Below are 27,679 nucleotides of genomic sequence, written 5' to 3' on the forward strand. Positions count from 1 at the left end.
ATTCCAGCATAAGCAACATCAAAGTCAGACCTCGCTGCTCATTTGCTGTGTGATCGTTATACTTCTGTTCATAATTTTCTCTTCCTCACCTTTTTTTTTAAATATTATTATCTATAACCAACAGTAGATTCAAGTTCTTTGAAGCAAAAAGCATTTCCTTAGATGACTTTGTACAATCTCTAGCATAAATTTAGGCTGTCTTATGATCTCTGTTAATGCCTAGAGTAGTATGTAATATGATGTAAAAACAATAAAAATACAATAAAAAATAGAATACAACTGGTAGTGAATACAATTGACTGCCCTAGAGGGGGAAAGTTTTCATTAAATTTCTGAACCAGGTTTTGGGGAGTCTTGTTTTGATCTTCCTCCTCTCACCTAGGTAAGGATATATATTAATCTTTAAAACATGGTCTGCAGACCTTGTTCATAGGCAGCCAGGGAGGCTCCAGTTTTACCTGTCACACCTACCTCATCTCACCCCTTCTGGCACTGTTTCAGTGTCATCCACCCTCTATCTCTGCTCAGTATATATGAGTGTGTGTATATATATGCCCAGAAAACAATCCTGAACTATTGTGTGCCCTCTTCTCTTAGAGTATTTAATGTAAAAGCTTGCCCAAAGTACCTAATAAAAAACCAAACAGTAGGAAGGTGGAGAAATATAAATCACAGACTCAGTTATCTTGCTTATTTATACTGACTGAAATGAGTTGAGGGAAATTCTGCAGTAGATCAGGTTGGGATTTGATAGCAGGGGTTGTAATTTCTCTTGCACTGCTCAGAGGTTTACTTGGAGCTGTGGGTTTTGATTTGTCCCATGAAGAGTTTCAAAACATTTCAAAAATTATTATTCTCTTCTGCCTTCCTCAGCCTGAGTTTAGCTTAGTTCTTTCTCAGCCTTATTCCTCCTTACAGTTTTGTTGTTGTTGTTTGGGTAATTTTGTTCTTTTTTAAAGCAAATAGAAAGCTGGGTATAGACTTTTCATAAAACAAGTGAAACTGATGTGGTTTTTTTTTCCTCACAGAAAGTTTCTACCTATGCTAAAGCAGATTTTCATCAAAACCAGAATATTAACCTGTTTATGTTTTTTAAAAGACTTTTCATTTCTAGGGATAAAAGATCATGTCACACCTGGCATGTCAAACAAGCCATGTCATTCTGTTTCAAAAGGATTAAATCTTTTCTTCTTTTGTCTGTGCCTGTAGCTTGTAGTGAGCATGGCAGTCTGTACATAGACCCACTCTGTAAACAGCGACCTTCAAGATGCATCATCCATATGCACTTTCATCATTTACTCTCCTTCCTCTCTTCCAGGGTCTCTTTAATCTCTTAGGGTTGTGTAAGTGAGCAGGCATAATGCCATATACCTGTGCTCAATGTGGGAGGAGGCAGGATATGTGTGCATCCATCCTAAAGCTATTGCTAACTGAGAAGTGTTTGATCTTGAATATCTATGGCAATGTGCTCAAGGATTGCATGTCTGGAAGAATTCCAGCTACCTTTTTTCTCTTGAATCACACCATACAAATTTTACTCCTCAAAGTTTGCACCAGCCATATATTTTGAATTTCAGCTATATTTTGAATTTCAGCTATATTTTATCTTTTTTAGTAGACACACAGATGCAACACAATAGAACGAGAAGGATTTCAGACATGCCAAACAACCACAAAACCATAATCTTCCCACTTATGCAGACATTTCTCAGGCATTGAGAATAATTATAGATGAAATTAGTTCAAGTATTAACCAAGAGCCATTTAACCCTGGAATGTGCTTCATCTTCAGCTGCTGGAAGAACCAGTGGTATTCCGTCACTTGTAGTTTCAGATTACCATATTCCTAAAATTAGAACTATAAAAATCAAACCGTAACCAGAGAACCATGCAAGCTAGTAAAAACAGTTTTTAATTGAAAGGGCACTTTGAAATCCCTGTGCTGAAAAGAACTGAAATCATTTATGTATGTCTTGGAGGAGAGGGAAGGAGGAACTATTTCCAAGAAGAGCAGACTATTCTTCCATTAATAAAATATAATCAAAACTACTGTTTCACATCTAGAATTTACAAGCTGGCAGCAGCCTTCTATGAGCCATATAGACAGTAATGAAAATAATTGGTCATGTTCTTTAATGCTGTACAGCCACTTTCTGCTATAAAACAGAGGCCCCCCTGACCGAGTAAGTGGCAAATCAATGGGGAGGATTGCTTCATTTTGTGTGCTCTAAAGACCATCTAGTAACATTCTTACTCCCCTCTCCAGGTGGTTGGTATATCAAATGAAAACAAAAGGGCTGAAGGACAGGAATTCTCTGATAGGGTTTATTCAAAGAGTTTTCCAGTTTCTGTAACCTACAAGAAACTTCTTGTTAAAGGGGGCAAGACTGAGCAACCAGCAGCTGTGGCAGTCACAAGTGCAGGTGATGGGAAGGTTTCATCTTCAGGGTCTATCCTGGCACTGAATTAGAAGCACTGAAAAATAGCAGAGGGTTTCTCCCTGGTTACTCTTACAGACATATTCCTAAGAAGCTGAGCTTAATATCTCTCCAAAATGAAGGCAGTTTGAATAAGACTCCTTCAGCAATTGTTAGGAAAAAAATGCAGAATTTACTTCGACTGAGAATTAACAACTTGAACCTTAATATGATATGACTGGACACTATAATCACTGTTTTTCTTTTTGATTTTTTTTCAAAGTTGGTTTTAGCCTGCTTGCTGATCATGAATCATAACTTTGTTCCAAGAGGAAGAGAAGATCCCACACTTTTTTGCTTTTCAGAGACTTTTTCAGTGACTTTCAGACTAAGAGCCCTCAGGACTTACTGAATCTCATAAACACAGTCTCACTTTGAAGTCTAGAGTAGAGAAGTTAACTGTAAGCCCAAGTGAAATGCTCACTTTTTTTTTTTCTTGAATATGAAACTTTATTCTATATCTAGGGGTCCTACTACTTTATTGGAGAATTGAAGCAAGCACTGCTCTAATTAATTCCTTCAAAGAAGCAGCAGAGAGCTAGGCCATATATGACTTTTGTTATCTCAGAAAAATCTAGCAGAGAATTAAGCCTCTAAGCCAAAGGTTAAATATGTCACCTGTAAAGTGGACATTCTTAGAAGGAAAAAAGGGAAGCTTGACCTTGGGATTTAGAGACCTGGGACACCGGAAATAAATTATGATCAAAATTATGTACAAATTTCTAAGCAGAACTGACCAAAAGAGCATTCATCACCTAAAAGATCTTTGATATTTACAGAAACAAGAATTGACAGATGAATTAGGAAATGGGGGAAAACCAAGATATTCAGAGAAAATAACTTCTGCTTCTCTTAGGATTTTAACCTGGCCCACACACTAATTAAAATCTCTATTGTGGCTTAAATTCAAAACACTGTAGAACATGAAACTGTACTGAATAGGAGTTTCAAGTGTACCTTTGAGAGGTAGTGATTTCTAGGCAGGAGGAAATGTCATTCCTTATTCTACAATGAAAGTGGACCTGTAAATATTTTCTCTAGAAAGAACTGTCTATCAGTAACTGTGTACTCCTGGAGGAGTTTGGGATAGGTTGGTTATCTATATTTGACATTGGATTAGTTACAAATAAATGAGGCAGAGACACACTGAGGATAAACAGTGCTGTGATACTTGAACTTCTAAATGGCAGAAAGCAAGACAGAAATTTAAGATCTGCTAGGACTGGGGAGAAAGAAGATTGAATATAAAGGACAGAGGCATTTGATGGTGAAACAGTATCTAGGAAGTGAGATAGGAAATGGAGATTGTTTCCTTGCCCAGAAATATGAGAACTAAACCATTTTCTGGCAGCAAAAAGAGCCAGAGTACAGAGCAGAAACTGGATGGGCTTCAAGAGCTTGAATGAATAGCGGGAGGGATAATAGCAGAAGATTGCAGGGTATGCAGCATGTGCAGAAAGCATTCTGAGGCACAGGGGACAGGGAGAGGCTCTGAGAAGGGAGCAGAGATGCAGGCAGACATTTATGGTATTTCAGATACTGTATGCAGGCAGGGAATAATGAACAGTACAGAAGGAATTATTTCATAGATCCTGGATGGGCTGTCCAAAGAAAGAATGAAGAAAACAAAAATACTGCAAAAAGGTGGAAAAGATGGAAGTGGGAGGGAGGGGGAGCATGAGGGCCAGGAAATGTGGGAGGTATTTAAAAATAAGTGAAGGAGTGGGAAAGGCAAATAAGGACAGTAAGAAGAGAGGGAAGGAGAAATTTTACTATAATCTGTAAATATGAATCCACTAAAAAAAAAAAGATTTATCTAAAATAAACCCAAAACAAATATAGTATCAATATACAATACTATATACAGTTCTTTACATCTTTTATCAGATAGTCCCTAAGCTCTTTGCAAAGCTAGAATAAATAAGATTTGAATTCTCTGCATAATTTGTCTTAGAAAGGTGGTCAATAAATTCACTATTTAAACAATATTCCCAATGTATTAAGTCAAATCCCAGTTTATGGATTTTGTGAGGTACAGTATTTTGTTGCAATATCTGTGCAGAGAGACTCCACTCTGATAAAATGAACTACATCTCTTTGTGGCCTGTGGTAAATTTCAAAGTTATGCTACAATTTATTATTATATTTTAAAATTATATAATGAAGAAAAAGAAATCAAACACAATCTCTCAGCTGATGGACCCCACAGGCGAGGAAATGCGTCACACGGCTCCTATGTCTCTTGTGGTATGAATTATTTCAGCCTGCTGGAGAAGAAGAAAAGAGTAGGGAAAGAGCAGTAAAACTAAAGAGTGAAACCCAGGCATCTTTGTTGGCCACAACCCAAGCAGACTCTATGGGCCTGGTGCATAGATGGTTATGTTGTGCTCTCTGGCCTGTCATGCATGTGGTCAGACCAGACAGTCTCTACCAACATATTCAGCAGAAGATAATATGGAAGATAAAAAGCTATCACTGACAACTAGGATACAAGAAAGAGAGTAACAAAGATGAAAACTGGTGTTAGTACTTATTTGTTAAAAAACTGATTCTCCTTAATAGATTTAAAGTAACTTTCATTATTCCCTTTCAAAGTGGGAAAGTGAGTTTTATTATTCCCTTTACAAAGGGGAAAACTATGCTTAGTATTTCAATATGTTATAAATTACTGGCTAATATCATATCCAATGATATCAGGGACATTCTTCAGCAAGTTACAGAAGTCCCAGGTGTCACTTGATTACCATCAGGGTAGCTTTTGATAGCTTGATTCTTTCTAGTCTTTATTGGTGACATCTCCAGCCATAAGTTTGTTGGCCTGTTTATATATGGATACATCCATTGAGGATTAAAGAATTATTAACATATTTTCTTGAACAAATGATATTTGTTCTTGGCATCTGTTTGAATACTGGCTGGGATGGTTTCCTGGTTGGCTTTGGAACACAAACTGCTTGGGCAGATAGGGGGTAGATTTCTCATGATTGTTTTGTCCTCAGAATGCCTCACAAAGCAAGAATTTCCAAACCATCAGACATAAATCTCTCTCTCTTCCTTTACCAGCAATGTTAATTCGTTTTGAAATAATAGAGGTTCAAAAGTTCACTAGGAAAAAATTGGTTTCATTACTCACTGAAAAAGCTTTTATTCGTATGTTGCAGTAATTTAACATCATGTTAACGTCAGCAGAGTACATGACACAGTAAATGTTCATGTGTCTTTACTAAAACTCAGCTAATTCTAATCTAATTAGTAAAACACATTGATGATTTCTACTGCGTCACGTTCTTGCTGGTTTGCTCAGGCTTCTCCAAGCCATTTTTGTTTGAATTGGGATGCTGGTAGTTTTCCTTGAAATACAGATGTCCTGAGTGACTGCATTAGCTGACTAGTGACAGCAAAGATTCTCAGGTTCTTGGCAGCATAATTTCAGAAAATGCACCTGGAAATTTTCATGGTCTTATAATCAAATAAAGAAGGTTATTTTTAAAAAGGTTTGTGACTCGCTGCTGGAGTTTAGGTTTCTGATTTTAAAGCTGAGAGGGAGAACAATAACCTGCTACAGTAAGAGAAAGATCTGGCATATATGTTTGTAAAAATCATATTAGATTTGTCAACTAAAATGAAAATTCTGAGCAGGCTTCCTTCCCAAAGGGACTCTGTCCCTTGCAAGAGCCTTCTGCTAAGCTGTGATTTTGCTCTCTGACTGGAAATAATCCTTCCCTTGTTTTTATACTCAAGCCTGGATTCTTTCTGTGTCTGCTGTACTGCTCCACTCTCTGCTTCTTTTCTTGTCACAAGGAGGCCAGCAGTTGTGACATTTAGGGGAAAACAGCTCTTGTATAGACAATATTGCTCCATTTCTCTACCTCCGGTCCTGCTGCTTGCTACAGTGTGGCAGTGCATGGTGCCAGGCTCCCTAACAGATGTAACACATCCACTTTAAACCTCTTGCCGCAGCTGCAGGGAACAGAAACATCTCCTGAGACAGCAGGAAAGGCTTTGCTATCCTTGGAGTGGTCTGGCTGTGGCTGGGACAGCCTTACCATGGCTGTGCCTGAAATGCACAGCCAGAGCTCCAGGCCTGCTGGGGGGCTCCTGGGGGACTCCTGGGAGTGTGCTCACCATGAAGAGGGAGGTTTTGACAGGGTGGCAGGGGTCTACTTCTTCCTAAAAATCCTAAAAAGGGGATGGGGCGAACAGAGGAAGAACACTGTACTTAGCTAGAAGGAGGTTGGGTATTTTCCTTGCCTTCACCTGATCATTTCCTTTCTCGCAGTGCAAAGCTCGGCAGCCCTCCTGCTGCTGCAGCCTTCCGACACCTCTCTCTGTCTCCCTGCTGTTTTGCCTCCGGTGCTGTGGCTTCCCTGCTCGGCACCAGCATCCCGTGGCTGGGAGAAGCCTTTGGGGAAAGCAGCGGGGCCTCCAGGGCGTTTGATGGCAGCAATCACCCCCGAGGGCTGTGCCAGCCTCCAGCTGGCAGCTGTGCGCTCCCGGGAGCGTTTGGTGAAACTGCCAAAATACAGATGCTGCAGAGCCATCGGGCTGGAAATTTCCCACAGGAGCTGACCACACTGTTGCTCTTTTACCCGACTAGGCAAGCCTGCCCAGGATGTCTAAATTAGTCCCTTTTGGAAACTTTGTATTTTCCCCAATACAGCAGAAATCTAGACTATAGCCAGCAGCCAAAAAAATTACCAATCTTTGTATGAGTACAGTGCTCAAACCAACTTCTGTATTAATCCATTAGGAAAAGACATTAATCTATAGCAAGACCTCTCAGTGTTTTTAAGCTTTCTCTATGTACCCCTAAAATGCTAAAATACCCTGTTTGTCCTTTTGCCTTATGTTCAGGGCTGTGGACAGGGGTGAATGATGTCTGAAGTTTTCTCACAGAGCCTGAAAAAGCAGTGGAGATCCTAGGTAAGTGCAGAAGTAGCAGTGATGGGCAGTGGACAAGATAGGATGATGAAGGTGATAGGCTACAGGTACTAAAGCTGGGAGAGACCAGTATGAACTGGTCTCATATGTATGGTTGGAGCTATCACCCTAAGAGACAGTTTGAATCCAAGATAAAGTGTGTCAGTGTGAATTGTGAGGCACTGTAATTAATGTCAGACTGAAAGGGTCAGAATAATTTATAAGACTGAGAAGATACAGGGTTGAGAAACATACTATTAATTAATGTTGAGATGGTAGGCATGCAGGATTGAGGATAAGGCATCCAGATTTAGCCACTTGGAACTGAGGGAAAAAAATGAGTGTTTTGTGTAACCAAACAGGTCTGTACAAGTGTATGTAATTTATGTGAGTTATAGGCTATTTGTCACATTGCAAAACATTGCCTATTTTGAAATGCTAATGACATCTTGCATCACTGGGCCAAATTCTCCTTCAGATACACTGGTGTACAAATACACCAGGACTGCTCAGACAAGAGAGTAAAATGAAAGCAATTGACTTTTTAATTTTCAGAGTCTTATTGCATAGCAATCAGCAATTGACAGCATGTTAAAAACATCTACATTGCAGTTATTTAATCAGATTTTTTTTTCTAAGCAACAGAAAACTCGTGAAAAATCATAATGTCTGCCTGAAATCACTTACATCCATTCTCACTGATGAAGAACTTCAGACACCCATAAAATTACTGCAGAATGATATTGATAAAGGGGAACTATTTTATCGAGAACCATAGAGTGCAAAATCAAATCCAAAGGAGATTTAAGCTCTGTTTAGTAGAGGTAAATCAGAAGGATGCTTGAATCCCTTCTATATGAATGCAAATGGAAAGGGGCACTGAAAGGCTGAAAAGAGATGCATGCATACTTTCCCCAGCAGTGCCTGCTGCCTCTAGGACCCATCTTGCAAAGGCTGTTGCAGAAAGAGGAAATGCAGTGGTGCTGCATGGATTGGGCAATGGCTACTGGCTGCTGCTCCCAAAGCCATCAGCAAAGCTCAGTCTAGGACCTGTCTTCTAGGGCAGCATATGGTTTGCTAAACGGTTTTGCAACTGGGGGATGGCACACATCCAGGTGGCTCTCAGTCCTTGCCAGAATTTTAAAGAGATGTTAACAATGTTTACACTTTTCAGTTTTGACAGCCTCTAAAAATTACCTATTTAAACCTTCTCTCCCTCCCTGACAACACAAAATCCAGCTCCTCTTTCAGATGCAAAGTGCCCCAGTGCTTTCTGAGTTCTCATTGCAGGACTCAGGAGAGAAATCCGGTGATTTCTCAGGAAAGAAATCCACCACTGCCCCTCTGCCCCACCACTGGAGCCTTAGTCAGTGCTACAGCTCTCAGTGCCCTGTGCCCATGCCACCCACAAGTAAGAGGTGGGAACATTTCAACAAATTCAGTGCCTCAAAGCTGTTTGGGGAGTAGCAGTGGGATTCTAACAGCTGTTTTTTTCTATTGTTCAGCCTTTCATTAGGAAAAAAAAAAAAAGGGTGATTGTTTTAAGGAGATCTATTGATAAAACAGGTGCAAATGAGAATTTTGCTTGTTTGTCCAACGTGTTAGTCTTGATAGTCAGCTATCTCCAAAGATAAGGAATTCCCCCTCATTACTAGATCAGGCATTTTCCTCTGACCCTTTTCCAAATACACATCACTCTACAGTCAAAATGATGAAGACTGATTTGTACAATGTTACCAGCAGAGTAATAAAAGCCATGGAAAGCAACTCTCTCACTAAGTTTGGAAAAGGAAGATAATGAGGCTTCTGGGAGATGCTGTTGGTGGAATACTGCAGCACACCAGGAGATGTTAAAATTAAATGTAAGGACCAGCCCTTTTTGCAAGGTTAAGGACAGACACCATAGCCAGAATGTTTCATTTATAAATGGACATCTGGCAAATACTGATCTACAATAGTATTTAGTGTGTAATGGAAAGTACAGGTTGTTACATGAGCAATCAATAGTTTTTTAGATTATTGATCCTTACAGCAGCTATTGACTGGTTTTTAGGAGATAGCAGTCTAGTTTTTCATTTAGCTTAGCTTAAAATAATTGGATTGCAAGTTGTGTGCCTTTATATGTGGAAAGGGACTCAATATGCAAATATTGTCTCTCATCATTGACAACATATAAAAAATAAATACTCACTTTTAAGTATTTTTCTTCCCTGTTGTGTAGTAGGACTACTCAAATATAATTTTAATAAGATGAAAAATTAAGTTGGCTTCAGAAGAGTGCAGAGGCCACCATCTCCCTTTTGCTGTGTGACTAGAACATTTTTATCATAAAAATTCTATTAATAAACTGTTAGAATGAACACATAAGGGATCTAACTGATTTCTCTAGACATGTCATGTTCTTGCTCACTTCTCATCCCAACTGATATAATTGTTTGCTTTCTTCTGCAGAGAAAACATGCTGTTGCCTACTGCTTGGGGACTTTATAGAAGTCTCACCAAGTACTCTTGAGTGTACAGGATTTTATGAACTGTAAAATAAGCTGATAATGTTTTTTGCTCAGTTAAAACAAGCTCTGTGTGGGGAAGGACTGGCATAGAAGAAATGTCAGTAAACTACGAGCCAGGTCATGCCTTGAGGTGTTAGTTCTTGTGATTGCTATTTATATTTCAGTGCAGACTGGAGTCTTTCTTTTGACCAAGGCATAATATTCCCACTACAGGCAATTGCCAGCTAATGCTCCAGCCATCCTGTAAATAAGTTAATCCTATGTTTGCATTTGGTTCCTTCTGCAAGAGCTAGAAACAGAACTGAGGTGTTTATAGTACAGACTCGATGCTCATCTCTGCTAACTTTCAGAGTAAATAAAGAGTGAAATGTATGCATAGAGCAATGCTATTTATGTTATCTAGACAAGCTGAGAATGCATCATTTTGCTGTACTGTGTTTTCCCAGATCCAAGAAAGCAAACCACAAATCTTTCTGCTGTTATCTAGCAAGTAACTCTATACCACTACTAAATCAACAACAGCAGGGAATGGAACTATTTTTCAGGTGTCATATATATCCCAGTGCTCTGTCTGTCCTGAAGGTCATGTGTCAAATCATTCTGGGAACAGATTTTTATCTAGTCTAAAAACATTAATCACTTACAATTTAACTTCTAAGCCAAGCAAACAAAACTCAGTCTAACAGAGTGTAGCAAATTGAAAGTTCTCCATATAAATTTAAATAAAAACTGTCCTAGAAAATGATGTAATTTGACCATTGCAGAATCAAAGAAACAGGACGATGAGTATTCTGAGATTTCAGTCTTGACATTATTGTAAAATATATTTGTGTAGTACACAAATATATTTTGTGTATTACACAAATATATTTTGGGGCTATTCTTTGTTTCCACTGCATACCTTTGTATTTAAGAATTAGGGATTAACATTTCATGTTCTGGTAGGATTACATGGGATATTTGTTTATAATTAAATATTTCCCCCTTGTTTTGGAGTGAAAAAACTGCAGAAGCCTACAATTTCTTATCTTAGTGTTACATAAAGGTGAATTTGACCTACAATGTGAAATCTAAAACTGAATCAAATCTACACAAAACAATCTAAAGTTCCTTTGGTCAGGATCTAGAGTCAGACCTTTCTTAAATGCATTTTGATTGCAGATGAAGGGCTGCAAACCATCCCTCCCTCTCAGTGATTATTTAGGTTAAGAGAAAGTGTGGGATTTGATTTGATCTGGGCTCATCTTTAATAACTGCTATCAAAACCAAAGATTTTTTGGAAAAATTGCTAAACTTTCTTGAGTTTTATTGACATCAAACCATCAAACAAAACAGGAAAAAAGAGCTTTGTCATACAGGCAGCATTTTAGTGTTTAGGACACTGAAAGTACTTTACCTTGATGTCTCTTGCTGCTTCATTAGTCTTGCCTAGATTATAAGATAAAGGTTTATGCAAGTGGCTGTAGAATCTAAAAGGCTGTTAATTGTTTGAAATGTCAACTCAAGCAGCTTTCTTTTAGAGTGTGGTCTATTTTAGCATTATAAATTCATTTTGGATGGGAGCTCCTCTATTAGAGAAGTGGTTTGGTTTTTTTCAATCTGTGCCTTCTATGAAGAAAAACCCCAGCATTTTAAGCATTTAAATGACTTCTGGGCAGTAGCTATTTATCTCACAAGACAGTATTTCAGGACATCTTTATTTTCTTTGAGAAACTCTGCAAAAATACAGTATAATGCCATTTATTGCTGGCTGTGTATGCAGAGCAATATTGTTCTGTTGCCTGGTAACCACTGAGAGGGAGGCACTTTGGAAACACTGATAGAAAAAGAGAAAGAGAAAGCTCAACTGCACACACTTGAGTGGAAGACTTATAAAACTGGTATTTGTTCCAGGTAGATTTGAAGAGGAGTTTGGGTCAAGGTTCTCATAGGGTTTCATAAATTTTTTTGACATCAAAAAGCCCAGCAGGACATTTTCTTGCACTGGAATTTAATGGCCAAGCTTATTTTTTCAAGCCATGTTTACAATTTGTGTACTTCAGAAAGAGAAGTGTTCCTTTTTCCTTCACATGCATTCTTGAATACTTTTTGAAGGTGTGTTCTCCTTAGAATAGCACAGTGATAGTGTTGTAACAAAACAAACACGCAGAACTGTTTTGAACTGATATTCTTATGAACTGTGAATGATCACGGACATATTTTCAAAGCCAGAATGCTCTGACAGTTTCTGAATTAGGCAGGTCCTAAGTATCATAATACAAACAACTAACAGACAGTAGATTTGCTGAGTCAAACAAATAATCACAAAACACACCCAGAAAATATCTTCATTGGAGTTCAGTCTGGCCATTGCTTCCTGTTTTACAAGCAATAGAAAGTCAGCAAAAAATCAAGGCAGAAGAGATGAGCCCACAGGAGCCAGTTTAACCTTTGGCCAAGCTCAGACAAAGTGCTGGTGAGGGATTCAAGAGTCTGGGTTATTGTGTTGTTCTTTGATGCCTCCCTGGCTTCCTGCTCCTGACCAGTGTCAGGGCAGACGGTCTTTGCGTGGCCCTTCCTTGCCGCAGGGTGAGCAGGAAGTGCTGCAGGGCCCTTTATTGCTGCAAGATTTACAACAGAGTTTTGAGAAGTGGAAAGGGTTGTGTCGCCCAAGTGTGATAGTGGAGATAGTCTTCAAATTTCAAGGTGTTCATTTGAATAGAACTGAATGTAAATTTTATTTTTTTCTGGCAGCTAGTTAAACTCAGAAGCTTTGTAAACCTTGTTGGCTTTACCTGTGGAGTAGTGCTTTACTTCATGTGAACATCAGAATTCTGAGAAGGAGGAGATGCACACTCTGGATGTTGATCTCTTCACTGATTACTAGCTACTGGAAAAATTAAGGTCAGAGATTAACTCCTCCATTATAACCTTCTGTGGCATTCTGCTGGAGGCAGAGAGCTCATGGACAGTGTGATGAAAGCATAAAGGAGAAGATACCCTTCACATTGATGTGGTAATTTTTCACATTTTCTCTTCTAGAACAATTTGAAGATCATAAAAATACAAGTAGACAAGCACTAGAAAATTCTTAATTAGGATCTCACCAATTACTATTTCCTATTTACTCATATATGTATTGCACACATATCAGGACCAAGAAGAAATTTAGCTCTAATAGAAACTTCTGGATTTTTTTCTAAAATTAATCTAAGTTATTTGACAGATGTCTGGAGGAAGCTATGAGATAAACCCTGTTGTTGTGACTCTGTGATCATGCCCCTTTTTAAAAAATTATTTTCTCCTAGCAGAGTGGTTCACTGAGATCTCAAAGCCTTGCTCTCAGTATGTCCCAGGAGAAACCATTTTGGAGACCTGTTTTGGAGAGGTCTGTAAGTGCCATACAGAGCTGAACTTTCCTATGAAGCATCATAAAAGGTGTATTCTCTTTCTTTTCCTTGCTTTGTACCTCCAAGAAAGAACCTGTAAGTGATGACAAAATCTTATATTTTGTGAATTTCTGTTAATGACACTACTTAAGAAATGTAATGAGTGCAGACGGCCATTCAGTATCTACAGAGGAAGAATAAAAACAAAGTCTGAGTTATGTCTTACATCATTAAAAAATGGACAGGCTGGATTATAGGGCAAAAAGCAGCATTCAGCTTCCATGTTGCAATGCTACTTTATGACTAGAGAGGCAACATAGTGCCAAGGTATCTTGATGTCATTTTTCTTTCAAAAGTTCTAGCAAGTTTGTGGTCTGGTCATTTGCCCTGTTTTACAAAGCACAGTGCTGCAGGTGTTTGCCAGAGAGCAAATGAGGGGTGACAGACTTAGCCATGCTCTGTGGGGCAGATTTGGGGTCACAATCAGACTCCAGTATGACCTATCCTTGCAATCTCAACAGATGAAAACACTGCATGGAAACACAACATCAATTAGAAAACAAATCAAATTAGAAACACCTTATATTTACTGGAAGTAATTGTGTACCTTTTACATGGGGTTGCATTGAAATTTGAGACATTAATTATTCACTGAATATAAAATTGCATATTTCAAATAATCTGGAAGGCAATTATTATCACATAAAATATTTGTATAATAATAGTAATTGCATATGATCTCGCAAAGGGTTCAATCATTCAAAGTGTTGAATAGTGCATGTCCATCGAACAAAATATTTCAGGACAGGTTTAGCTTTACACAAGTAAGCAGTCCAATTGACCTCACTAAGGCCACTCATCTACTTAAATGTCAATATGTATCTAAGTGCTTTCCTGGATTAGGGCCAGAACGTTTTGTCTTTTGTAAGACAAGGTCCTGAGAAGACCTGTTGCAAATGGCTGTAGTCTGCAGAGTCCTGGAAAGGCAAAGCAAAATAAAAAAGGGCAGCATCACATGATAACTTAGCTGTTCATTTATTTAAGGAATGTAGTTTATCATTAATGATTGGCATTATTGCAGACAGGATTATTGCTATTTAGAGGCAGTAATAGTAGGAAATATGATCAGGTATTTGAAACATGGAATAGGCCTGAAAAGCAAAGGGACTGTGACAGAAATAGTGACTATCTTATCAGTGACTCAGAGTTATGGAGTTGCCTGGAAATAATTTTGCATCATTATTTCCATCAATAGTAGGGGACTAATTTGTTTATTACTGATTCTGCAGTTCCAGCAATGGACCTTCAAAACCAGCTTGCCTGAGGAAGGAGTACTCTCCCTCTGGATCCTTGTCTCCCTGGAGAGTCCGAAGTTCATGAACTGCTGTCCACGAAGGTCCATTGTAGAGGATTGCTCTTAACCTCATAAAAAAAATTAAAAAATCTAAATATCAGTGATTGTCTCTTCCTTGGTGAAAGTGAATATAAGGTAAGCCCAAGCATGTCACTGTGAATGAAATAGAATTCCCTCAGGGTAGCTAATGTAGCTGTGGTTTTGCAGGTCATACTCTCAGTTGGTGTGGCCAGCCTAACTTCATGCTCACATAAATAATTGAGAGTGTGGCAAATTTCTCAACTACTGCCTTTGTACAAGAAAAAAAATGTCCTGTATATAATTCTTATTTTCAAAGCAAAATACAGATATTCAGATTATCTTGGTAGTTTTAATTAAATTGCTGCTTACAAGATGTAAAATATGTAATGTCAAGCTGCTGCCCAGTACTTTTTGCCTCTCTGGAGATAACTGTCTTGTTTGTGTAATAATAGCTTTTTGCCAGTGTGAGAACCAAGAAATGAATATACCAGCTATGCTTGACTATATGTACTTCCACACACAGCTAGCATGACCCTTTATACTCAGGAGAGCAGAGGGGAGCCTTTAGCTAATTATAGTCTGCATTTGAAAGGAAAGCAGCTCTGTATGTAGAGTGGAATGTTTTAATACTTGGTGGATTTGTAATGGTCAAACTGTTGTCTCAAAATGTACAACCAAGATGGATGCTTTGCTTTGCCTGTCAGGTATTTCAAGAAAATTTGTGCTAGTGAACTGAAAGGTCAGTCTTCAGCTACAAGGAAAAGGAAGAATTACTATGGAGTAGATCTGCATATCTTACACTAGCCCTATCTAAATTTAAAAATATACTAGACAATTTCAGGAAAACTAGTTCACAAATAGTGAAACAATTGTAATGCCTTAGGGTAAAGATTTTTCTTCCACTGAATAAATTTCGGACTCCCACTGGATTTATAAGTCATTCACATATCAAAAATCTTAAGTTGATTTCAAAACTCAGAAATTCAAATCAAATACCTATTTAAAGTATCTACTGTTTTTCTGGCCAATTTTTCTCTTTTCCTTGGACAAATCATGTTTACATTTACAACCGGTTTTCGTGAGGTGTTTTCCATACTTGGTACTGGGGAACAGTGCAGTACATTGTTCTTTAGCTTCATCTGCTCCTTTCACATAGTTTGTCTCGCTGGAAACATCTATTTCATCTGCTTCATGTAACTTCACCTATTTTTTTTCCCCAAGAGCATAGCTTTGTATATTATTGGGAAAGCCAAGAATACTCAGAATGTGAAAAGAAAGAAAATAGTTGTGACTCTGTGTGTGTGTGTGTGTGTGTGTGCGTGTGTCTGCGTGCGCATAGTCATAATCCAGAAATCCTGCTGATAAACAACGTGAAACAAAGCATTATTAATAATTCAAGAAGCTAGGCAGCAGAAAAAAAAGTCAAAGAAATTGTTTTTTTTCTTCCAGACGAACAAAATTTAAGGAATTTAGGTGGTGCCTCTTCAGTCAGAAGAAATTACTGAAATCAGCAGAATTGAGAGTTCCAAGATAACTGGTGAGAAAAAGAGCTGAACATAGTTTTGAGGAGTTGGGTTAAACACACCTGCACTTCTAAATGCCCAGGGAACCTTTATGATGCTTTAAAAGATAGGAAGTAACTTATTACTTAAGTAATTCAGTGTCTGAATTTCATTGCCTATCTTCTGTTAAAATGCTGTACTTAACAAAGATTAATCAAGATAATTTTCCTTTCTTTGACACCATGACCCTTTGCACCCTTATTATAGTGCCTTTTAGTTGAGACTTCAAATAAGATTTAAGTGCATGAGGTGCCTTAAAATAATTTAAACAAATGGAAAAATAAAGATGCAGACTGGTAGAAATCAGTGGGTGTACACTGGTGAATCCTTTTGGCATACACGGTGCCTTCTTCACTGCTCTTTATCCTAAATTCCTTCTAGCTACACACATATGATGCAGAAAACATTTTTCTAGAGAAAGATGACCAAGTGCTCAGGAAGATGGCCAGAAATTTTGGAGGTCCTGATTTCTAAATTCCCCAGAGAATGTCTGTGTGGTCTTTTGGGAGGAGATGCAAGATCACACTGTTTATGTTTCAAACTGCATGGCTACGTGCCAGCTCTGAACTGGATCCATACATTTATATGATGTCAACAGCAGCAAGCAGCAAGCCAATGGTGACTGGGGCTTTTAGGCTTCTCTGTAACACAGGTACAAATACAATTAATTTAAAAAGATTAAAGTCAGTAATTTGATCTTATTCTTCATCAACAGTCGAATTAATGTCTTGTTTCTTGCTTAGGAAGAACTTAGGAACTGAAGGGGAAAAAAGAAAGAATTTTAAATAGAGCAAAAATGCAGCACCTCTTTCCACAGAAAGTGATTTTATTAAGTACTGAAATGAGCAATGTCAAATAGTCAAGCATGTATTTAGGCCTCAGCTGCTTCTGCTGGACTAAACACATATGGAACACATCAGGGTTGGCAATGTAATCTGCAAGAGAAAATCCCTTCTTCAGCTTGTGTTTGTTGCTTCCTCGTTGCATCTGAATGTGAGGAGCTCTTGCATTCATAATCATTCCATGTGATCAGTCTAGTTTCCTCCTTCCCCTGTACAGTCATAACCCTTGGCAACTAAGTTAAGTTATTTGAATTTTATTTTAATATTACATTTTAAGACTTTCTTTGCAATAATATATTTTTCTTCCATCTTATCAATCTTCTTTAATTTCCTTCTGTCTTCTTCTGTCTTTAAATTTGTTTTTCAATTCTAATGACTAACAGTTCTTATTCTCTTTCTGCTACCATGGTTCCTTGGCTTTATCTCCCTCTCTAATTTTGACTTTTTCTTTCACTCGGTGTTCATTCTTTTCTTTTTTCCTGTGTCTATATTAGTGCTATGGAATATGATAACAGTAATCCTGAAACTTATTATAAGTAAAGGTTAATGTTTTTACTATTATGTCCTATTGTCCTTCTCTGCTGTCCCTTTTCATAAATTATCTTCATTCATGCTCTTCTCTTACTATTTTCCTAACTTTTCTGGAGTTTCTCCTGTCCTTGAGCAGTGACTTAGGAATGCTCAGAGGATTGAACTTCATTGCAACCTCTTATCTTAGGTGGAGGAGGAAAAAGCAATTTGTACCATGAATTCAAGAAAAATGTATAGATCCCTACAGAAAGGGGAAGTCAGATGAGAAAAGGAAGGCTGGAAGGGCTTTTTCTGTACAAAAAGGAGTTAGAGGAGTGCCAGCTGCAGCAACTTTGTTTTCACAGCCTCCTGATACATGAAGTCAAAATGTGAGAGAACTAGAAAATCTTCAAATACTGCTTAGTTTTACTGTTATCCCAACAGAGATTCTCACTCCTGGTGACTCTTCTTCCAGGAGTAGGTTGCCATAGCAAAGAACAGAACAGAAGCTGGGAATTTCCTTCTGGTTTTTGGCAGAAGAAAAGTGGTACTTTCCCTTTACTTCAGCTGCTGTTTACTCAGAAAGTGAGTATATTTAACTATATTAAGGCTGTATATTAACAGAGAGATCTTGCACATAAATATATTTTTCTGAAAATTCAGAGAGTATAGGAAAAGTTACATTAGTGATCAGGACCCTGAATTTCATGTTTTGTTTATGCAAAATATAAATGTTTCAAAGAAATTTGGAGTCTATTACCTGTCTACCGACTCTTGTCAGTTTGTGAGAGTTGTACAATAGATATTTTGTTAAGGTCTTCTGACCACAAGCCTATTTCTAGTAAAAAAGGTTTGAATATGCATGTGAAACTATCTATAAATACTGTAATTTTTTAGAACTAAAAATAAAGAAAACAAATATGACTGTTGACTTATGCTTCAGAAGTTGGAATACTGGATAAAAAATTAAATGGTGGAATTCACTTCTGTTAAGAACTGTGCTGGTTAGTGCAACATACCCAAATCTACCATCTTTAGGGGACAGGAACTGATGTTAATCGCTAATGTAATACAAAAAATAATGGGATTAAGGAACTCCATTACAACCTTTAGGACAGGATACAATCTCACTGGCTGTTGTCTTGCAGTCTACCAGTATCCATGCCAAACAGCAAGAAAAACTATATTCCCCATATGTTACCAGACCTTTTTAAACCTGCTTCAAATAATTTGTGTTGTGTGATTTTTCTCACATGACTGAAAAGAAATGCATTTATGTCTTGGAGTAGAATAAGTTTAATGAACTCCTTTCTCAACCCCTGTTCTGGGCTAAGAATAAAATGTGATTTCTTGTAATTCAGAAAAGTTGTTAGGCTAAAGTAAATTATGTATATTTTGACTGCCATTCAATAAAAGCACTTAATTCCTCTTTTATACATATATATTCCTCTTTCTGTGGTATTGTGTTGCAATATTTCTAACAAGACAAGCTGACACCAGCACACAGTTAATTGTTTATCAGCAGAAGTGTGTATGTGCTAACTCTCCCATTAAACCCTCAAAGGTGAAGACATAACACACTGCAACTCCTACTTAGCACATGTAGACCCAGTGTTTACCCTCATGGACATGATAAAATGAAGACAATTATAGAAGGAACTCAGGCTGTCAAAAAAATCCTACTGATTTTATTTACCTACTCACCTATGATGGAAAAGATGCAGATTTTCTCAAAGAGTGAAAGCGTTTAATATTCTGCTATGATGAGAATTCACAAAGCATGTAATACTGAAATTACAAATTAAGAGTTTTGTCTTTGTGCAAATTTAATGAAAGCTTTTGATCACTATTAACATTTTTGTGGGCAATTTTATTGGCATGCTCCTGTAAAAATATAGTTAGATGCTTCAAATGACAAAAAGTAGATGACTTATGAAATGTCCTATGTCTCACAAGTCAAACACTTCTGTATATACCCAGTACTTACAAACGTGAGGAGGGAAAAAATGAAACCCAATTCTATGCAGAATCCTGGCTTTCCTCTGGTTTTTGTAACTGTAACTTCTCCTCAGAGAGCAGAGTACAATGCCAGGAGATGGGAAACAGTGTGTGTATGCTCTTTTGAATGATGCACCAGAAACTTCAGAACAGGTTTGTTGTCCTGGCCTCTCTGATAAAATGCATGTGCCTCTGCTGAAATGGGCACTATACAAGTCTTTTCCAGGGTGCCTCCCTTCCCCAGTAGAAGAAAATGCAAATTTTGCCCCACTGAAACTTTATCCAAAAATACCTCAAATAGTATTGCTACAAAATAAGTTTTCCAAATGGTGATATTAAAGACAAACAAAGATTTGATTTTCAGCCTTTTCAAGAATGACAAACTAATAACATATTAGAATAAGATAAGCTGTAATTTCCTGTTACGATAACTCCAGGATTCCCAAAAGAGTTACTCAGATTTAGTGCCTAGGTCAAGACTTTTTAAAAATATTTAATTTATAGTTTGCCAACTGAGGCCTTAAGGGAAGCCTCTGATATCCAGAAAGTCCTTCCTGTCTGCTCTTTAACATTCCCTCTAAGACTTCTCTTTTAATGGTCAGGAAGGGAATACTCTCTTTCAGTTTTTAAAAACCTTGACCTTTTTAAAACATATATACAAAGAGTCTCATTTTCATGGCAATGTGATTTAAAGCTATGCTGCAATCAACTAACCACTGCAGCATGATAGTCTTAGACAGTTTAGAGAACAACTATTGAATTATCTTGATTTAGAAAAGCACTCCTCCTGGATTCAAGAGTCTTTAGGGGAATAGTAGATTTACTGTTAAGCTCTTGTTAATTCTGAACCATCACATTGAGTAGGCTGGTGGCCAAACTAAAAGGCATTATAGGTAGGATAGAGAGCAAACATTCTTTAAGCTGTATTTAATAGGCTAAAGTGGTTGAGCTGCTTGATTGAAAAAAAAAATCCACATACTTAGAGTTATAGACTCACAGCCTATCCTAAGTTGGAAAGGGCCAACAAAGATCATCAAAGCCCAACTCCCAGCTGACTCCTATAGTCACTGTTAGTATAATGAACTTTCTAAAATTGCAAAAAGAATTATTTTCATGTACACAATGTTAATAAATGCTCTGCAGCAGACAAATCTGTCAGTTTATGTTTTCCTACCTCTTTTTGCCACCTTTAGTGCACATTGTACTGTTGGCAAATTTTATGTGCATATAACACACCTGCACTTTACAGATGTTTTATACAATAATGCATTATTTATAGATAAACTTTGCTTTGGATTAATTATGAATCAGATTCTGACTGTAATGGGACTGCTTAAACATGTATACTTAATTATAAACAAGTATAACAAACAAGTATGTGCTAGACTGTGACCTGAACAATCAAGTCAAGCAATTTAAATTATCACCGGAATTGCAGAGATACTTACAATAATGAAAAAACATATTTCAAGCAGAGGTGTCAGAAAAGCAACATTTAAACAAGATAATTGCTAATTAAAGTTTTTCATGTTTGGAATAAAAAGTATTTAGTGTATTAGCAATAATCTGGTATTTGGCTTCTTTAAACACTAGTGATTTAGTCACTGGTGAGGGGTTTAAACATATCCTGTTTCTTGGCATGTTTCTACTGTCACACTATTTGAGTTAGAAAAGTTCAATGGGTAATGTTAGCTTAGCTGTGGAACTCTGATATTTAATAGGATTTTATGAAAATACTAATATGTGCACATGGCAGCAAGTTCTCAGAGTTAAATATTGTCATAGAAGGGTCTTTTGATTCCATTATAATCCTTATTTCATTTAACAATTAAACAAATAGAGCCTGCTGAGGCCACTATTGTATAATGATAATGAAAAAGTTTCTTCACCCCTTGATCTTCAAAAAGTTCTGGCAAAGAAAGCATATAGTTCACATTAGTATCACATGAACTACTTTGGAAACCTGAGCTCACAGGGATAAACAAGGTCTCTATGAGTAGCTCAGTCTTGGTGACCATTTCTGGGATTTGGTTTATCAGAAATGCCTCCTTTTGTATATGGAAATATTTTTCAACTTTAATCATTCAAAATGCATCTGAATAAACACTGGACTAATTTAAAGAAGTCCTGTAAAACAGAATGGCACAATAAGAAAAATCAGTGAATGGCAGTCAGAAGAAATCTCAGATTTGGAGAATCTTCTACCTCCATCTTGCTAGAACAACCTTTCTAGTTTAGTGTCTGATACAATGCTTTTATCAGTAATTAACTTTCAATATTTAGAATAAGCATAATACAGATACTATTGTATTGACTTGTGTGCCTGTATCCTTAAGACTAGATTCAGAAGTTTTACTCTTTCCTTTGTATTGAATCATCACCTTCACAGTCAAAAGTCTGGCAATGTCTGCAGGTCTTGATATCATTCATTACAGAACTGCCAAGGCTAAAGTTAAATGATTTCTTTTTCAGCGTTGTTATCTTGTTTCTATACAGGTTGGACAGATAAGCAGAGTTGAAAAGGGTTTTTTTAATCCTTTTTTCTCTGAGCTAGGACTGATGAAATTTTGCTAAAGGCCTTAAAACTGGTATTCTGCTATGTGCATCTTAAGCAGCAAGATGACAGAAAGCACACATCTTCCTCACCAGTTTACTGGCAAGGCTCTGTGACAAATGGTTCTAATAACATTTTGTACCTGTTGTGTATAAATTTCATCTTCAGAAGAAACAGTGACGCTCCTGATGACAAAGTGTCTCCTGTAGGGATGGCTTGTGATGTCCACATCTGTAGATACAATACTGGATAATATTTAATATTCAAGGCTGACTTTTCCTAGTTAAATGGTGAGGCAAAATGTCCAGGCAAGAGATGTTCGCATAAGGGCAAATGGTAAAATCACTGTATTACCAGCTAATGAAAACCACAAACTTTGGCTACTTCAGATCTCAAGTTTAATATTAATGTCCCTAGTGTTTACAGTCTAAATCCTGCAAATGTGCACGTTTTCATTTAACCTTAAGCTTTGTTAATAGTTTGATTAAATTGGGACCATATATGAGTCACGTAGCAGTGTCAGGTTCTGAACTTCCTTGACCCACTAGAAATGATACTGAGTAAGTAATATTCTCCAAAGAGCTTCATACTTTCCTCCAATCTGCATCACACCTTATGGTTCCTTTTCTGCTGCCGTGACAAGCAGCATTGTCCAGATTGCAGACAGAATATTGAAGAAAATGCTCTCACCAGCACCAGTCTGTAAATAGGTGGCTGTTTAATGACCGTGGGGACACAGACGTCAATCTCTTCAGGAAGAGGAGATTGAAATGAGGGCTCTCATGCTCCAAGTGATCTAAACAGTAAAAAAAGACAGAAGACATCATCCCTGTGGCTCTATGTTTTGGAGGAGTGAGCTGTCCCTTGGTGTTCTGAAGGAAAAGATGGAGGTGTCTTCCTTTTGGCGACAGCTCAGAGCATTGGGCCACAAAGGTACAATGGCACTGCTCTGCAGTCCGTGGTAAAGCCCTGGAGCTGGGGAACAGGACTGAAAATGCACCCTTCAATCCAGTGTTTTCAGCACCAGTATGCTGAAGGGGGATATTTATGCTGCCTTATTCAAGCTATTTAGGATAGGTATCTGATCTCTGTGCCAGCGGTTCCAGGCACAGTCAGTGATCTCCTGAGGGCAACTGAGGGAACCTAAATTAAAAGTGTAGTGCTTTCATTCGACTATAATCTGAGTCAAGCTCCTGCATTAAGCCAAATGCTGAAGGTCAGATGGTGTGGGCCATCTTAGGTGTCTCATTGCTCAGTGTGACTCTTTGCACTCTTATTTCTGTGATTTCCAATTTTGCTCATGTTCTCAATATATTGTCTCCCAAACTGACTCAATTTCTGAATTCCAAGCAAAGGGCCAAGTGCCTCAACTATGGCATTTCATTTCCCTTTATTCAACTTAATCGTGAAATATCAAGCTCTTGCAACATGCAGCTGTGTTAAGAGGTAAAAATAAATATGCAGCTCTCTGAATTACTGCTCTTCCACCAAGTGCCTCCTGTTTGTCTCATAGCAAACCTAAACGAGTGTGTATCGGGTACGTGAGGGCACGTCGGCCGAGCATGCTGTATTGTGGACACGCTTGAAGGCAACCATCAAATTGCAGTTTCCGTTAAGCTTTTAATATTCCAGCACTCCATCACATTCGTTCCTTTAATAATTAACGGCTCTAATTGGACTAATTGGGCTGTCAGCGCCCAGTAGGGCCGTTCCAGCCTTTCCACCGCCGCCCCCCGCCCTTCCTGCGCGCCCGGGCGGCCGCAGCCCCTCGGGTGGGCAGGGGCGGGTGAAGGGCCCGGGGCGCCGACGGGAGGGGCGGGAGGAGCCGCCGAGGCACCGTCCGGCGCGGAGGGGAGCAGAGGATGCGGCCGGGAGCGGGGGGCCGGCCCGGAGCCCGGCCGAGAGGCGGGAGCGTGCGGAGGAATCCTCCGGTGAGCGCGGGGCGCGGGAAGGGGCGGGCGGGTCCTGCCCTCGGGCGGAGCGCCCCCGAGCTGCCGGAGGGGGTGCTGGCGGCGGGGCCGCCAATCCGCGCGGGGCCGGCCCTGTGACTGGCGGCGGCAGGGGGGCGAGCCCGGATCGTTCGCTCAGCCTTCCCCGGAGAGTTTCCTCGCGGGGGCGGCCGGGGCTGCCTCTCCCTTCGGCGCTGCCGGCGTTTCCCCCCACGGGGCTGCTGCCGAGCATTGGGCCGGGGAAGGCGGCGACGGCGGCAGCAGCAGCAGCAGCTGAGAACGAGGGAAGCAGCCACATGAATCAGTTTCTCTCTGTATCCGGCTCCGGGCAGAGGCGGCGACCATAGCGGGGAGGAGGGGAGAGGGGAAAAGCGGCTCCTGCAGCAGCGGCAGCCGGGGGCTCCGCTCGCCGCTGAGGTGGGTAGCGGGGCCGCAGCGTGCGGGCGGCTGCGGGCGAGGGTGCCGCGGGGGCCGGGGGTGCCGCTGCTGCCCCGGCCGGGCTGTCTCCGCTCTAGAGCGGCTGGATGTCGGCAGGCAGCGGGAAGGGAGAAAAGTTGCCGAGGGCGCCCGGGGGCTGCCCCGCGGGGCGGCGGCGGCGAGCCTGCTCGTGTTCCGCCGCTTCTGGCCGCCGGTAGTGGCCGGAGAGGGGCTGCGGCGAATGGTCCCCGCCGTGCGTGGGACGGGCTTTCCCCCGGGCCGGGGCCGGAGGCTTTGGGGCGTGTTGTTCTGCAAGTTCTCTTTTCGCTCCCGCTTCGTTGCTTCAGCGATTGTGGGTGTCGCTGTATCAGGGTGAGAAAATACCGCCATCAACGCGTCTCGTTTTCCCGGCTGAGCAGCCCCAAAAGCTCCGTTCCTTCGGTCCCCTCCAGCCTCCCGCGCCCAGTGGCGGGCCGGTCGCTGTCCCTGTCCCCGCGGCGGGGCTGCGCTCGGTGCCCCCGGCGGGTCAGGGGTGTGCGGGCGGGGACCCCGGAGAGCCCCCTCTCCTCCCACGCGTGTCCGTGTGTGCGCGCAGGGCAGCGCGCCGCGGTGCGACGCTCCCCCGCCTCGTGTGAGGACCGGTTGTCACGTTTCGTCTCTTTTTCCCTCCCCAGGTGCTGCGGGACTGGTGCTCGCCGAGCCGCCACCGACACGTTTCGTCCGTCCCCCCTCCCCTCTTGGAGCTACGCGGCCTCGGCTGCCAAATGCGCGGGGGGGAGAGACTTAGGCTCAAAATCCCCCGATCGTAAATAGAGAGAAAGCGGAAGGAGAGGCACCGCCGAGCGGCCGCGGGAGGAGGGGAGGGGGGCAGCGGCGGTGCTTCTGCCGTAGCCAGGGAGGCTGATGGCGGAGTTTGGCAGCGGTGGCGGCACCGGCGGCGGGGGGCTGCCCTCCTCCCCGGGGCCGGTCCAAGGCAAGGTGGCGTTCAAGGCAGGAGATGGGGAAGGAGGAGGAGGAGGCGGCGGTGGCGGGAGATCCCGCTTTGACAGTGCGGGCAGCCGGGTCTCCAACGGGGACTGTGCCCAGCCGGGAGCCGGTGAAGAGCCGGGATCAGCTCCTCCTGCAAGCCCGGAGAGCAGCAGCAAAGAAAGAGGATTTTCCGCCAGTCAACAACGAGAAGGCAAACCCGGCATCCCCCGGAGGAGCAGCATAATTAAGGTAAGAGCTCCTGCTCCTCCCCATCGGGGTCTTTTTCTCTGTGATAGAGGCAGGGAGATGCGGACGATACATTGGGCTTACAGAGCCTTGGCTCTAGATGAAAGGACAGGCAGCTTTTTTCTTTCTCTTTTTTTTCTCCCCCCTGTGGCGAGGGGACTTGATTTTTCCTTTGTCAGAAGTGGACAACGGTGAGAGGATGGCTTTGTATACATCCACGCTCGGGGGTAGCAGGGCGTTGTGTTTTGAGGTTTATTAAAGTAGAAGGGTCTAACTCCTGTTAGGGAAGGTGAGAGAAACTAGCTGGCTTGTGACAAGACAACATGGGCACCAGCCTGGCAAGGAAAGACGTGAATTGCACAGTATGCTTGTTATTTGGGATGCACCTGTGCAGAGCAATTTAGTGGCTCCATTGGCTTGTGTGTGTGACAGGCACACAGCAGGTGATGAGACATTCAGGCTCTCATTGGGCTGGGGGTGGGAGAAGGTATATAATAGGGAACATGCTTGTTAAAAATGACAGCTCGTTTAGCAGTAGGCTGAGTTATACTTCACCTATAGAAACATCTTTATAAGTAGCTCTGCACATTCTGAACGCTTATGTTTCAGCTTGAAAGGTAGGGGGAGCATCAGTGGTAGAATGTAGCTTGGGCAAAAAGGAATGGGTTTTTTTAAAAATACAATTATTTCTACCAAGACGCTTGTTTTGGTTTCTTAAATTCATGGTTCCTGAGATATATGTTGGGTTACCTTTCCACTCCAATGAAATGGAGAAAATGAAATGTTGAGAGAGCACAGAGAAATTGCTCCAATGGTATAACAGCTGTGAAATGAGGCACAACTTCAAGTACTTAAGATCTGAGTTTAATCAAGATCAGCTAGATCTAAATTAAGCTAGATGTGTTGTCTTCTTAGATATTTATATGCTTCCAAAATCAGCTGTGGTAGGCTGACCTTGACTGGATTCCAGACACCCACCAAAGCCACTCTATCATTCCCCTCCTCAGCTGGACAGGGAAGAGGAGGTAGAATGAAAGGCTGAAAGGTTCATGGGTTGAGATAAGGACAAGGAGTGATCTCTCAGAAATTACCGTCAAGGACAAAACATGACAGTAATTTGTTAATTACAGTTAATTTGGGGAAACTAATTTATTACTAATCAAATCAGTATAGGATAATAAGAAATAAAACCAAATCTTAAAAGCACCTTCCCTTCATTCTACCCCTGTCCTGTGGTGCAGGGGGATGTGGAAGGAGGGTTGTGGTCAGTTCATCACACATTTCTGCAGTTCCTTCCTCCTCAGGGGAGGACTCCTCACACTTTTACCCTGCTCCAGCCTTGTGTCTCCTCCCATGGGAGGGACCATGAACTTCTATAGCCTGAGTCTTACCCACAGAGTGTATCTCTTCATGAATGGCTCCAGTGTGGCTCCCACATGGGGTCACAAATCCTTCCAGGAGCCCTCTCCGGGTTGGGTTTCCCACAGGGCTGCAGCCCTCTTCAGGCATCCAGCTCCTCTGCCATGGAGTCCTCCATGGGCTGCTAGGGGACAGCCTGTCTCACCCTGGTCTTCTCTGAGTCTGCAGGGAAATCTCAGCTCTGGCACCTGGAGCACCCCCTCCCCCGCCCCTTCACTGACCTCGGTGTCTGGAGTGTTGTTCACTTGTCTGTTGTCCCCCCCTTTCTCTGGCTGCAGTTGCTTCTGATCAGTGTTTTGTCCCCCCCCTGTTAAGTCTGTTATCCCAGGGGCACTGCCACAGTCACTGGTGGGGCCGGCTTGGCCGTCTGGGAGCTGGCTGGTGTTGGTTGTGTCGGTCATAGGTGAAGCCACTGGCAGCTTCTCACAGAAGCCACCCTTGTAGCCCCCCTGCTACCAAAATCTTGTCATGCAAACCCAAGAGACATTCCATCCCTTATCACTAAAAACCACATCCATCATGCAATCTTCACAAATGTCAGTCGCATCAACAGAAAAGAATTC

At 40.9% G+C, this 27,679-nt stretch overlaps 2 protein-coding genes and 1 long non-coding RNA gene across 3 annotated transcripts in view; 2 read left to right on the forward strand and 1 right to left on the reverse strand.

The window, feature by feature from the left end:
* The first annotated feature begins 14,585 nt into the window (after window positions 1–14,585).
* LOC118684032 (uncharacterized) lies at window positions 14,586–18,098 on the forward strand. Its single transcript, XR_004979756.2, has 3 exons — window positions 14,586–14,764; window positions 16,100–16,187; window positions 18,040–18,098. It is a non-coding gene; the product is annotated as an uncharacterized LOC118684032 (long non-coding RNA).
* A 6,102-nt stretch (window positions 18,099–24,200) lies between these two features.
* On the reverse strand, window positions 24,201–24,872 carry LOC118695088 (uncharacterized). Its single transcript, XM_036396486.1, has one exon. The coding sequence runs from the start codon at window positions 24,870–24,872 to the stop codon at window positions 24,201–24,203; it is 672 nt and encodes a 223-aa protein (XP_036252379.1).
* The window catches only part of PLCL2 (phospholipase C like 2), a 100,228-nt gene continuing 96,756 nt past the window's right edge, over window positions 24,208–27,679 (forward strand). Inside the window, exons 1-2 of the mRNA XM_036403462.1 lie at window positions 24,208–24,482; window positions 25,157–25,700. Coding sequence (XP_036259355.1) covers window positions 25,386–25,700 — 315 coding nt within the window. The 5' untranslated portion in view covers window positions 24,208–24,482; window positions 25,157–25,385. The remainder of the gene's footprint in view (window positions 24,483–25,156; window positions 25,701–27,679) is intronic.

The sequence above is a fragment of the Molothrus ater genome, chromosome 1, assembly GCF_012460135.2.
Source record: "Molothrus ater isolate BHLD 08-10-18 breed brown headed cowbird chromosome 1, BPBGC_Mater_1.1, whole genome shotgun sequence".
Taxonomy (NCBI): domain Eukaryota; kingdom Metazoa; phylum Chordata; class Aves; order Passeriformes; family Icteridae; genus Molothrus; species Molothrus ater.